The sequence below is a fragment of the Eulemur rufifrons genome, chromosome 3, assembly GCF_041146395.1.
Source record: "Eulemur rufifrons isolate Redbay chromosome 3, OSU_ERuf_1, whole genome shotgun sequence".
Taxonomy (NCBI): domain Eukaryota; kingdom Metazoa; phylum Chordata; class Mammalia; order Primates; family Lemuridae; genus Eulemur; species Eulemur rufifrons.
The window spans coordinates 40,811,255-40,825,352 of NC_090985.1; the positions used below are offsets into that span (position 1 = coordinate 40,811,255).

The window sequence follows — 14,098 nt, forward strand, 5'->3', positions numbered from 1 at the left end:
GAGGTGGAGGATCACTTAAGGTCAGGAGTTTGAGACCAGCCTGGGCAAGGGCAAGACCCCCGTCTCTACTAAAAATAGAAAAATTAGCCTGTAATCCCAGCTACTTGGGAGACTGAGACAGGAAAATGACTTGGGCCCAGGAGACTTAAGTTGCTGTGAGCTGAGCTGACGCCATGGCGCCCTTGCCCTGGCGATGGAGCGAGGGTCAATCTCAAAGAAAAAAAAAACTCTCTAGTGACTCCCTAAATAAGTAAAAGTTAAGTTTGTGAGCAACCCTAACCCTTCTGCTTCCTTCCCTTTATCTCTATAATGATATCCTCTTCTACCTTTTTACAAAAAAACCCAATCCATTACAGCCATGGTGGTTTAGCTGCTCCTTGAATACCAGGGTCTTTCCATTTGATTTACCTCATCCACGAATACTCTTTCCCTGGATATCTGCATGACCCATTTTTTTACCTCCTTTTAGGTTTTTTTTTTTCTTTCTTACACTAAAAAAGACAAAATCTCAGAACTTGTAGTATTTAATGCATTTTAAAAATTGTACAAATAATAACTCAATTCTCATAACCTTACTAGGTAGGCATGATTGTCCTTGTTTTGCAGATGAGAAAACAGACACAGAGACTTAAATAACTTGCCCAGATTTACCTTGTAGTAAGCTGTAGAACTGATTCAAATTTAGGAGTCTGTCTACTTAAAGTCTTTGCTAACATTTAACCTTTTAAGTGATGCTTACCCTAAACACCATATTAAAATTACAACCCACTCCCCTTGACAAACCCCTTTTTCCTGCTTTATGTTCTCCTAGCACTTATCACCTTCTAATATAATCCATAATTTCCTGATTTTTAATATTTTTATCTCTTCCCAGTCAGAATGTAACTATAGGGACTTGGAGTTTGACTTTTGGTTCAGCAGTATATTCCCAACACCTAGAACATGTAGTAAATGTGTAATATTTGTTGTTGATTATCTTTGCTCTAAGGGAAACTTAGGGAACTTAGTCTAGCAGAGTAGACCGAACACAGCAATATACAGAGACTATTTGCCATAAATGCCAGATTAGTGGTATTTGGTGGTTGAGCAATTAGAATGCACTCAACTGGATGTTATAGGGTGGGAAGGATTTTTTGTTCTAGGCCAGGGTTCCCAGTAGGGATAATAGCTTTTTGAGACAAAATATGCCTCTTTTCTGTACATCAAAGCTCCTCTGTTAACCAAATTATAATCAGAGGGTTACTTAGTGAGCATGGGATTGGATTAAAAGAAATGGATAGTCCTCAGAGGTAATATATTCACATTGACAAAAGCCCATCAATACCAAAAATGAAACATACCTTTGTGATTGGAATACTTTCTAATTTAGGGTCTTTACATTCCATACATTTCATTGGATTATACTTTGCTTTATTTATTTATTTTTAACATCAGTCATGCATTTCAGAGACTACACTCTTTGATCACCTTGATTGTATTTGGATATTTCCTAGTCTCTTGAGGCACGAATTTATTCACAGAGCATTTCTTAGGGTGGGTTGCTTTTGCAGGTGGTTAAATTTACTCATACTAATCCATTAGCTTGAAGCTTTCCTAGTCTAATCTCAGCAGCTGACCTTCAAGTTCTGAAATTACCTATAGCCACGTATTTATTAACTACATTCTACTTTTGCATTTTGAATATCATCTCATTCTTCTGGCCTCATGGATTTGTGTTTTGGGGTTTTTTTTTTTTTTTTTTTCTGACTTGTATGGGTTCTCTGAATATTGTAGTCTTTGTATTTTTGTTGTTGTTTTTTAAACTTTTATTTTCATCCTACAAGCCTTAGGAGTTTGGATGCCTTTTCTGTGGTTTCTTTTTCCTCCGGAGTCAGACAAGCCATTGTCTATTTTTGCACTTTCACAGGTCTGAGGCGCTTTGATTTCTGTTAATTTATGGTTGTTTCTCATGCTGAAGAGTCTCTGCAGGATGGATAGTAGGGTTTTTTGGTGATGATTGTACATTACTTTTGGGTTGAGTTTACCAACATTTTTATCCTTCCATATGTTCTTAGGTAAAATAAAAAACATGCTGTAGTATATAGAAGGTACTTTTTAAAAAAATTACGTATATATTTAAAAGTCTGGAAAGATACTCCAAACTTAACACTGATGTGTATAGCATATGGGAGATTTTTGTAAGCTTTTAAAAACTTTTTTGTTTTTATTTTTTTAGAGACAGGATCTTACTCTGCCACCCAGGCTGGAGTGTAGTGGTGTGATCACAATTCACTGCTGCCTCCAACTTCTGGGTCAAGCGATCTTCTTGCCTTACCCTCCTGAGTAGCTGGGACTATAGTCATAAGCCACCGTGCCTGGCTTATTTTTTTTTAAGGTTTTTTTGTAGAGGCAAGGTCTTACTATGTCACCCAGGCTGGTCTTGAATTCCTGGCCTCAAGTTATCCTCCTGCCTTGGCATCCCAGAGTGCTGGGCTTAGAAGCATGAGCCACTGCACCCAAAAAAAATTTTTAAAAAGCATAACACAACACAGAAAAATGAAAAATATACAGCTCAATGAAGTATCACAAAGCATGGATAGGGAAATTTTGATATGTGACTATCAATGGTGCTCCGTGTAGTTGGGTGACATGGCAGCTCTGTATTCAAGCATAAGCAAGAAAGGACCCTTGATTTTAGATTTAAAGTTTATTTAGGAAGCAGTGAAGAGCTAGAATAGGGATCTGATGAAATAGTGTTTAAGATGAATTATAGTCAACAAAGTTAGAGCTTGGAAGACCAGTTAAGGTTGTAATAGTAATAGCTACCGCTTATATAATAGTTGCTGTGCCAGCACAGTACCTAATAGATACACATACATTTGCCTTACTAAGTAACTATTACCATCCTCATTACAGATACGGAAACTAAGGCACAGAGACCTGTGTAACTTGCACAAGATTACACAGCTCTAAGTGATGTGCCAAGAATCAAAGCTAGGCACTCTATTTTTAGAGTTTGGGTTCTTAATGAATATATTATATCACATAGACCAAAACAGAGAAAAATAGAGTTTAAGTTAAGGTGGCATTAGTAGGAATGGAGAGAAAAATACCAACTAATAGAGCAAGGGTTCTGAGAGTTGTTTGGATATGGGGACAAAAGACAGTGTTTCCAGCTAAAGCAGTGAACATTAGACCATTGGGAGTATTATGCCAGAGTTGGTAAGAGGTTAGGACTATATATCTTTGAGGACAAATAAAAAACAGCAAAACACAAAAAGAATTAAGAAGATCTGCAGCAATGGCTGTATTCTAAAGATGAGAAGAAGTTGAATCATATAACCAAGAGTATCATGTAAACCAAGGAATCAAAGCATTTAAAGAAGGAAGTCTCTTCCTTTAAGCAGCCTCAGGTGATCTGTGAAAATGGTTCGCTATTCACTTGACCCAGAAAACCCCACAAAATCATGCAAGTCAAGAGGTTCAAATCTTTGTGTTCACTTTAAGAAACTGCACAGGCCATCAAGGGTACGCATATAGGAAAAGCCGCCAAGTATCTGAAAGATGTCACTTTAAAGAAATAATGTGTATCCGACATTATAATGGTGGAGTTGGTAGGTATGCCCAGGCCAAACAGTGGGGCTGGACACAGGGTCACTGGCCCAAAAAGTGCTGAATTTTTGCTGCACATGCTTAAAAATGCAGAGGATAATGCTGAACTTAAGGGTTTAGGTGTAGATTCTGTGGTCATTGTGCACATCCAGGTGAAGGAAGTACCCAAGATGCATCTCAGAATATACAGAGCTCATGGTCAGATTAACCCATACATGAGCTCCCACTTCCACAGGGAGATGATCCTTACTGAAAAGGAACAAATTGTTCCAAAACCAGAAGTGGAGGTGCACAGAAGAAAAAGATATCCCAGAGGAAACTGAAGAAACAAAAACTAGATGCAACATAAAATAAATGCAAATAACAGTTTTTTTAAAAAAAGGAAGTGATCAACTCCATAGAATCAATGCGGTAGAGAAAAGGCCATTGTATTTAGCTATTGGGAGATAGTTGTGGATCTACTGAAATCACTGCATAGGTAGAAACCAACTTACTGGAGTTTGTGGAATAGGTTGATGGTGAGGAATTCACCACTCTTTTGTTTTAAAGATAAAGCTAAAGAAGCGTATCACAACTTTGCTTGCTGTAGATAGCCTGGATACCATTGTGCATTAGAATATGCTACCCTTCAAGCTTTCGAGAAACCTTAAGTTTGGATAAGTACATTTTATAAGTCTCTATTACAGCTGTGAGGTTTTTTATTTATTTATTTTTTAAAGACAGGTTCTCATTCTGTCACTCAGAATGGAGTGCAGTGGCAGCGATCATAGCTTGCCTTTAACCTCCAACTCCCAAGCTGAAGCGATCCTCCTGGCTCAGCCTCAGAGTAGCTAGGGCTGTAGGCATGCACCACCACACCTGGCTAATTTTTAAATTTTTTGTAGAGATAGGATCTTGCTGTTGCTCAGGCTGGTCACAAACACCTGCCCTCAAGCAATCCTGCTGCCTCCCAAAGTGCTAGGATTACAGACGTGAACCACGCTGCCCAGCTCAACATTGAGCATCTTTTTATGTCTTTATTGCAATATGCATATCTTTTTTGAAGAAATGCCTATTGAAGTCCCTTTGCTCAGTTTTGAATTGTTTGATTTTGTTGAAACATAGAAGCTCTTTATATATTCTAGATATCAGCCTCTTATCAGATACATGATTTACAAATATTTTTTTCTATTCTGCATGTCGCCTTTTCACTCTGTTGATAGTATCCTTTTTTACACGAAAGTTTTTGATTTCGAGGAAATCTAGCTTATCTATTTTTTTGTTGTTGTCTGTGCTTTTGATGTCATATCTGAGAAATCATTGCTGTATCCAGTGTCATGAAGCTTTCCCCCTGTGTTTTCTCCCAAGAATTCCTAAATTGTTTCTTAGCTCTATATTCTCGTATACGGTTTTAAGTTACCACCTAAGGTTTTCCCCCATTGGTTTAAATTAAACAGTTTCAAAGGATATAATTTCTGTCATCTTTTGATATTGACATTAGAAAGAATAAAACTATTATATCAGACTGTTATGTGTATCCACTGGAATCTGAAAACCATAGTTATTTGATACGTTGTGGAACATTAAAAAATAATAACATGAACAAGCTCTTTTAACAATCAAAACGTTTGTGTTTTGATTTTTGTTTTTGCTTTTTAAATTTGCATTTTCAATCCACTTAACCTATAACACTCTATCTCGATATATATTTTTCTTATACAAGCTATTTATTTGAAATGCCTACTATATATAGGATAAAGTCAGTGTTTCATGCTTATCAGTAACAGTGGAAAAATAGAACCAGTGAAAACCTCTGTACAACTGTAATGGTATTCAAAAGAGAATTGTATTGTCTTACAATGCTTCACACAGACAAATTCAGGTTTAGAGGTACCTAATAAAAATATTTTATATTTCTTTATATAAAACACTGTGTACAATTGAAGTGTAAACAAGTTTTACAAAGTACTGGCTATGCATGTTGTAGAAAACATGCATGGGACATGAAATCAGTTTAAGAAAAATTTCTGAGCCTTAGAAGGCTTCTGAGCTCCAAGAAATAAATTTTTTGTGAATTGAGTTATATAATTATTAATATTCAGTCAATCAAGATAACAAAAACATCCATTTTGATTTTAAATGATTAAACATAGAAAGATTTTGTTACATCTCATATGGTTAAAGTTCCCTTAACCACCCAAGTAGTTCTTGTGTCCGTGGATGTATGTTTGTTTTTCTTTGTTTTGTTTTTTGAGACAGAGTCTCACTCTCTGAGACTAGAGTGCAGTGGTATCAGTATAGCTCACTGCACCCTCCTTCCTGGGCTCAAGTGCTCCTCCTGCATCAGCCTCCCCAGTAGCTGTGACTACAGATGTATGCCCCCACACCCGGCTAATTTTGTTTCCATTTTTTGGTAGAGATGGGGGTCTTTCACTCTTGCTCAGGCTGGTCTCAAACTCCTGACCTCAAGCAATCCTCCCACCCCAGCCTCCCAGAATGCTAGAATTACAGGCATGAGCTACCACACTCAGCCTTGTGGATGTATCTTAGTTGTTGCTGATGACAGCATTCTGCATCAGTTCCATTGTTTAAGTACTGAGAAACATTTGTCATAGAAATAAGTAGATAGTAATGAAAGGAGTTTTGTTTAGCAGTGTCACTCAGTTTTTCTGGTTTATACATCAAAATTCATTTGCCAAAAATTATTTTTAATGGTCTCTTAGTTTTATTAGAGCTCTTTGCAATTTTGTTGAAAGCAAAGAATTGGAAACCACCTAAGAGGGTAAAGGATTTGTTGCCTTGCTTAGTCATTCAGTTTCTTAACACCTACACCAGTGTTCTTTGGCTTTAGGAAGGTTTTTAATGCCTTGAAGCAGTCCATAGTAGTAAGATTCAGAACGAGGAAGAGATAGAACTTTCTTTTTTAATGGGAGAAAGATGAACGGGATGTCTTGTGCCTTCTCAGCCTGATCAGTTTTAAGAAAAAGTACGTTTGAAAGTTGAAAATCTGGAAATATATTCTCTTAAAATATTCCTTGGGAAGTCTTATGTTACACTACACTGATCTAAGATGTAAGTGTTGTATGAAAAAAATATACCACCTAAAGTATAGGTATTCTTTTTTCAAACATCCTTAAATTTAGGTACACTGATAAAGGTGGTGACAAATCATATGCATCATTTAGTATTTTATGAAGTACTCGTCTAATTTTACACAAATCCTTATGTAAAATATCCTTATTTTACTTGTGAACCAACCAAATGTGTTCTGCCCAAAACAAAAATAAATGCCCTGATAAAGCAAAAATAAATGACAGAGTAAAACCAGCCTGGAAAGGGGGGTGCAGGGATTCAAATGTTTTTTGTTTTTTTTTTTCCTAAAACACTGCCTATTTTTCAAAAATGATCAATTTTCAGAGTTGTAAGGCATAGAATTCCAGAGTCATTAAGTACTTCTAATGTAAAAATACCATTTATATAATTTCAGAGATGTGTGTGTGAACTTTTGAATACTTTATGACAGAACCTCTGTAGCTCATAAAGCAGCCTAAGGGAGTATACTAAAATAAATTTACATAGAGCTCTATGGCTTTTACAATGGATTAACATACCTAAATAGTTTTTTAATTTAGTTGTTGCGTTATCTCAAACAAAGCAAAATATATGGCAATAACTCCTTTTTGCTGTCCAAGCTAAAATTACAACTCTTTTTTACAAAATTTATTATTTTTTATTGAGACAGGATCTTGCTATGTTGCCTAGGCTGGTCTCAAACTCTTAAACAATTTTCCTACGTCAGCCTCCTGAGTAGCTGGGATTATAGGCAAAATTATAGTTCTAATAGTCAAGTTATTTTAAGGTTGCTGCCAGTGGTTAGGTGACAGTGTTTTGTTGTGTGTATTTTTCTTAGGTGTTTCTAATTTCTGTAACCTTAAAATAAATGAGTACCTGCTATTGTGAACTATTATGATTTTTTTATCAGTATTGGAAACTTCAGTCTCTAGACTACTTGCTATGAAATAGTTATGAACTACTTGTTATGAGCTATAAATCATCAGTAAATCTTATATTAGCTATTTCATAAACATCACTGTTACTTGTTTATCATGAAATGATTATTTTAGATATTAACTGTTATAGTTTCTTGGTGATGCAAAATGATTCTGCACAAAAAGCAATTGTTACTAGTAATTGGAGAAAACTTAGGAGGAGTTTAAATTTGAGGTTTTGACTAAAAAACTTAGAAACTTAGATGGCTTTCTTAATTTTTCTTAAAGAATGGATCTTCAGTTAAGGAAGTTGAAACCTACCACCGGACACGTGCTTTAAAGTCTTTGAGAAAAAATGCACAGACTTCTTCAGATTCTAGTTTTGAAAAGAATATGGAAGTAACGGAGAATCATGCTAATGGCAGGCATTTTACAAGGTAATGCAAGATACTTGAACATTAATTCAAAATAGTTTTAAGCAGTAATTTAGGATTTGCATTTAATTTTTAAAGTGTATTTTGACTGGTTATCAAGATTCTAGGGTTATAAAATGTAATTTATTTGAAGTGAAATTGCTACAAATGAATATTATTAAATTAAAAATTTATTTGTACACATTCAGGTTTGTTTTTATTTTCTTGTTTAAAAATATTTGTGCTATGTATGAGTGTAACTGACAAGGTTGATGCAGGATGGTTCTCTTAAGTATTTGAGTATCTAAAGCGGCTTTATGTGACTGTAACTAGCTTGTGACGTGATTCTGCTTCAAAGTCTACACAAAGCCTTTGTTCAAAATAGTAGTTCTTTTTCTAATTGCTTGCTGTAAAGTTTTTCATCAATTTTGAGTCATTTATGAGTTTCTGTGTGTTTCAAAAGTAGTCTTCACAAAGGAGGGAGAACATGTGGTTTTTTGTTTTGGTTTGGTTTGGTTTGGTTTTCTTTTTAGTCTAATGGAACTAGATACTTTATACATATTAAATTTCTTTTCTCAAGAACCCTGAGGTAGGTGGCGTGAATCCCATTTTAATACTCCAGCAATCAATTTCAGTGGATTAGGTAGTTTGGCTAAGTTCATGGAACTTTATTTTGTTCAGAGCAGATTTAAATCTAAGTTAAATTAACTTAAAACCTTTGCTTTCCCCACTTCAGTGGGCCTAACGTGAACGGGGGAAAGCCTCAATTAGAGTAAAATTTGTTTGATGAAATAATTGGTTTTACAATTCTCATAAATACATTATTTGTAGTGTGTACAACCCTCCTACTCTTAAATAGAATTTTGATTCTTGTTTTGTATAGCATGTTTTCTAGATAAGTGAGGTTATGCTCTTTAAAGTTTCTGAGCTTTAAAATTTTTTTCAGTTAATCAGTCTTTTATCATATATTGTAAAATTTGCATTTTATTTCATCCATTATTTAGGGAGTGTTTACTACTGTATTTCATGCAATCCTCTATATCAGCAGTTGAAATACATGATATTGTTTTATGAGACATTAATAAAAAAGAACCACTGACAGTGAACTGACATGCCATCAATTGTAAGACACATTCCAATTTCAGAGATGTTAAAATGGGGGAAATTTTACAACTTTTAGAATCAAGAAATACAATATAAGCTAAAGTTTTCTGTTTTATTCTTGGGAGGGTGAGGGAGTGATCTGTGAATTTTCTGTGAGAATTTTTAAATTATCTTTCATGATCTGAAAAAATAAACATTCTGGTTCATGTAAATTTCTACCTTACAGAGAATTGCTGTAAAATTTCAGGCTGTACATTTGTGTTTACAGTTGAATTGGCACCAAGTAGTACTGCTCTAGTTATCTCAGGTTAATGAGATAAGAACACAGTCTGAACTTAATACATAAATGATGCATACTCTTCCAAAAGAAGGCCACATGATGTCATATGGCATGGGAGATGAGTTAAGTCATCATGATACACAGCAGTACATAAGAAACATAATACATAACATGCCAAAGTCAAGAGAAACTGATAGCAGTCAATACCACAATCACTTGTCAAATGACTATTTCATTTTAGCAAAACCTCATATTATGTTAATATTTTTGTTGGTAGTCAGTTTTATAGTTTTATTTGTATAAAACTTATAAATTAACTTAAATCTAGTTTGGCTTTACATAGTCATACAAAAAATTTAATGTTGGAAGTACTCAGTTTTTACCTTTAAAAGGATCTGTACATTTTTCAAGTTTGTGAAACATTATGCTAGGCTTTATGCTAGAAAGGTATTAAGGGATTATATTAAAATAGGTGCTTTTTGATCTGGATTTAAAGATGGATGATTGGTGTTTTTAATTAGATTCCTTCTAAAGTGTGTTTAATTCCTATCTTTTTAATTAATTTTTTCTTAACAGCTTTATGGATATATAAATCATATAAAATTCATAATTTTAAAGCATGCAATTCAAAGGCTTTAGTATATTGATAGTATTGAGCAGCCATCACTACTAATTTCAGAACATTTTCATCACCTGTTTCCTGTGCCCATTAACTCTCCCCGTCTTCCCCTTGGAAAGCCCTACTGTTTCTGCCTGTATGGCTTTGACCATTCTAGACATGTCATATGAATGGAATCATACAATATATGGCCTTTTGTATCTGGCTTCTTTCACTTGGTAAATGTTTTCAAGTTTCATTTATATTGTGATATATGTTAGTACTTAGTTCTTTTTATTGTCGAATGAAATTACACTGTATGGATATACCATGTTTTGTTTATTCTTTCATCAGCTGGTGGGCATTTGGAGTGTTCCCACTTTTTGGCTATTATGAATAATGATATGAATGTAGGTGTACAATTTTTATGTTTTTCAGTTCTTTTGGGTATTTACCTAGTAGTGGAATTATTGGGTCAAATACTAGCACTGACATTTTGAGGACCTGCCAAACTGTTTTCCAAAGCAGCTACACCATTTACATTCTCACCAGAAATGCGTGAAGGTTCCACTTTCTCCACATCCTCACCAACACTTGTCATAATCTGTCATTTTGGTCTTGCCATTTTAATGGGGGTGAAGTATCTCATTTGGTTCTGATTTGCTTTTCCCTGATGGCTAATAATGTTGAGTATTGTTTTATGTGCTTATTGGCCATTTGTCTTCTATGGAAAATAATTCCAATATAAAAATCCTCTCCCTGTATTCAAGTCATTGTTATAAATACTGTTTATTATTTTATATAGTGACAACATCAGTATCTTTTTGTATAAGGCTTTTATAAAATGGCCTTACAGTATTTTTGAGTTATTTATGTACTTTTCCTATTTCTTACCCTTTTCACTATTATCCATATGCCTGAGTGTAGTAATCTCTTTACTTCCTTCATGTTCTATTTTACCATTTTTTTTTTCAATCTGTTTGGGGCTCAAAGACCAGAGGATCAAGATTGTTAGAAAAATACAGAAAGATTTGAATGACTGTGCCATAGGGCAGGATCTGTATACTTCTTGGATCCTGGGGTTCTTAACTAGGATCCAGTGATTATGGGTGATCTTCAGGGGGTGCATGAAACCTCTGAAGTAATGTTTGAACATGTGTAAAGTATATGCAGTTTTCTAGGGAGAAAAGATCCATAGCTTTCATCAGATTCACAGGGGTTGACAAAGTCCAGCTGCCTGTTTTTGTAAATAGCTTCATTGGAACACAGCCATGCCCATTCATTTTGTCTTTATATGGCTGCTTTCACCCTACTATGCCGGGTAGTTGTGACAGATTGTGTGGCTCACAAGCCTAAAGAAAATTAACTATCCAACAATTTAAGAAAAGTTTACCAAGGATAAAAGTGCTTCCCTTCCCCTGCAGGCAAAAGGAAAAGAAAAATACTACTTTAATCATTGTGTACCTTGCATCTAAGAGGGGCCTAGTTTATAAAATGCGTATATCTACATGGTGTGGAGGGAGGGGCTTTTTTATGAGAAAAGTCGATGAGCTTATGAATGAACTAAGCCTTGACCTGTAGATGGATTGCTCAAAGGTTTTTATTTTCTTACTGGTTTGTACTTAATGTTCCAAGAGAGATAAGGCATTCATGATGGCTTACATTGTTATGAGAATATGAGAAGATATGAGAATATCTTATCCTCTGGATAAGATGGTTTTATTTTATTTTATTTTATTTGAAATTCCACATATAAACCAGGCTACTTGCAAATAGTTTGATACATAGGCTGATTAATAGATATAGCCTGTCCAAGTATGGAAAATTGAGTCACTAAAAATAAATTAATGAGATACACTGTTTTGTTTGCTCAGAGGATTTTTTGGAAAAAAAGATGACAGGGGTATTTTATTTTAAGGCTTGGAAAGTATTCTTTCCAATTCAGTAGATTCTGTCTACCAGTTTGTAGGTGAAATATCTGATTCACAAATGGGATTGTTTCTACATGTGAATAATAACAATGCATGCCATGTAAAGATCATAGCCAAAGATGCTCTTAAAGGGCAATTAACTTATCACTAAGAGGCATTAGATCTGATTATAGTTAACAGATTCCTCAAGGATATGAGACTGCTGTATTGTTGTGGGGTAAAATTCATCTTATTTTTTTGTTGTTGTTGTTTTTTCCTTCAGCTCATCTAGTAGTAACATTCATCTTGTTTTTGCTCAGTGTTTACTTAGTTCAACTATACCCAAATACTTAGGCTAAGGATTTAATTTCTTGTTTCAAGTAAGATATTTGGATTTGATTAATTCTGTTTAGCTAAGAGTTAATTCGTATATCACTGAACTGCAAAACAGGGTTCTTAGAGTTTGTTTAGCCATAACTTATGTAAGCATAGATATTCTCAAGCTTTGTTGTTTTTCAGTGTTTTTTAGGTTTTAGAGTATCTGAGTATTTACTCTCCAGGCTGATTTAACTTTTTTTCATGGTTTACAGTATTATGAAATGTAGGTTTTAAAGTTATGTCAATTATTTTAAATTCTTTAATATATTTTTTTCATATAGGCAGTTGGCCAGACAGCAGGCTGATAAAAAAAAAGAAGAGTGCAAAGAAGGTATGTAATGTTAAAGGCATTTCAGATTTTTAAAACATGTAACTAATATTTTATTTACATGTTTATTGAGGTACATACAATAAACTGTACCTATTTAAAGTGTAGAATTTCTTAGGTTTTAATATCAGTATATGCTGCAAAATCATTACCCTCAATAGTTTCCTCAGGCCTCTTTATAATTCCTCCTGGCTCTTCCAGCTCCTCTCCTTGCTGTTCAACTCACCCCCATCCCCCACTCCTGACTCCTGAGAAAATAAATAGTTACATTGAAACACAGCCATGTGCATTTATTTTGGAATCTGATTTCTGTCACCATAGATTAGTTTGTATTTATTATCTTGAGTTTTATGTAAATGGAATCATACAGTATGCATTCTTTTTTGTCTGGCTTCTTTCACTCAGGATAATTATTATGAGTATAACCCATGTCATTGCTTTTTGTTGCTGAGTAATATTCCATTATATGGATATACCACCATTTGTTTTTCTCTTCATCTTTTGATGGATTTGGGTTGTTTCTAGTTTGGGACTGTCACAAAACTGCTTTGAACATTTGTGTATCGGTCTTTTTATTGCACATCTTTCCTCTTCTGTTGGGAGTGGAAGGGCTGGATCATATGGTAGGTATATGTCATAACTTTATTTTTGTTTTCTAATGTTTTTAGGAAAGCTAAGTTTAAGACACTATAATTTTGTTACATGAAAGTGTAGCTTTTCAATTGTTCATTTTAGAATTGTTTCATAAACACTATTATTTCAAATTTTTCTATTTATTTTTATGTATGCACCTGTGAAGACAAAGTGATTCCAGTTATACGGTCATTGAGGACTAGAAATATTGTTCAAACTACAGGCCACTTGCTAGAAGAGAATGGTGATGTTGAAGTGCGCCGCAGTTGTAGGATTAGAAGTCGTTATAATACTGTGAACCAGTCTGTGCTATTTGACAAACTTATAACAAAGTAAGTAAAAGTGCCTTAGATCAAGATGATTCATCTGGCAGAAACTTTTTTGTTGGGGAGGGATCATGAATTTCAACCAGCCTGAATATTTAATGCATTTAGTTTATGTAAAGCATAAAGGAAAATGATTATTTGAGGTCTTTGTAATAATTCTATGTTTAAATTCTTAGATAGAAATTTTTAAATATTTTTACACAAGTAAATGCTGCTTGCAGAAATATTTTAAGCTCCATGAAATATTGTAATAGAAGAAAAATTAAGTTTTTAAAAATCTGCTCTTTTACAATTTTAGCATATATTTATATCAATTTTTTTAAAGCACCGCTGAAGCTGTACTTCAAAAAATGGATGACATGAAGAAAATGCGTAGACAGCGAATGAGAGAACTTGAAGACTTGGGAGTGTTTAATGAAACAGAGGAAGTAAATATATTTTTCTATGAAGGGGATGATTTAATAATCTTCAGTTTAATCTTTTTCTATGGTACCTAATTCATTTTTTGATTAAATTATTCATCACTTTGTCCAGCATTTCTTTGATCAGTCACTAGTTACTGCTAGAGT

General features: G+C 34.3%; 1 protein-coding gene across 2 annotated transcripts in view; it reads left to right on the plus strand.

The window, feature by feature from the left end:
* The window catches only part of ATAD2 (ATPase family AAA domain containing 2), a 65,628-nt gene that overhangs the window by 2,238 nt on the left and 49,292 nt on the right, over positions 1-14,098 (plus strand). For both annotated transcript variants that reach the window (XM_069466022.1, XM_069466021.1), the window contains exons 2-5: positions 7,848-7,996; positions 12,524-12,573; positions 13,370-13,535; positions 13,855-13,957. In XM_069466022.1, the coding sequence (XP_069322123.1) occupies positions 7,848-7,996; positions 12,524-12,573; positions 13,370-13,535; positions 13,855-13,957 (468 nt within the window). The remainder of the gene's footprint in view (positions 1-7,847; positions 7,997-12,523; positions 12,574-13,369; positions 13,536-13,854; positions 13,958-14,098) is intronic.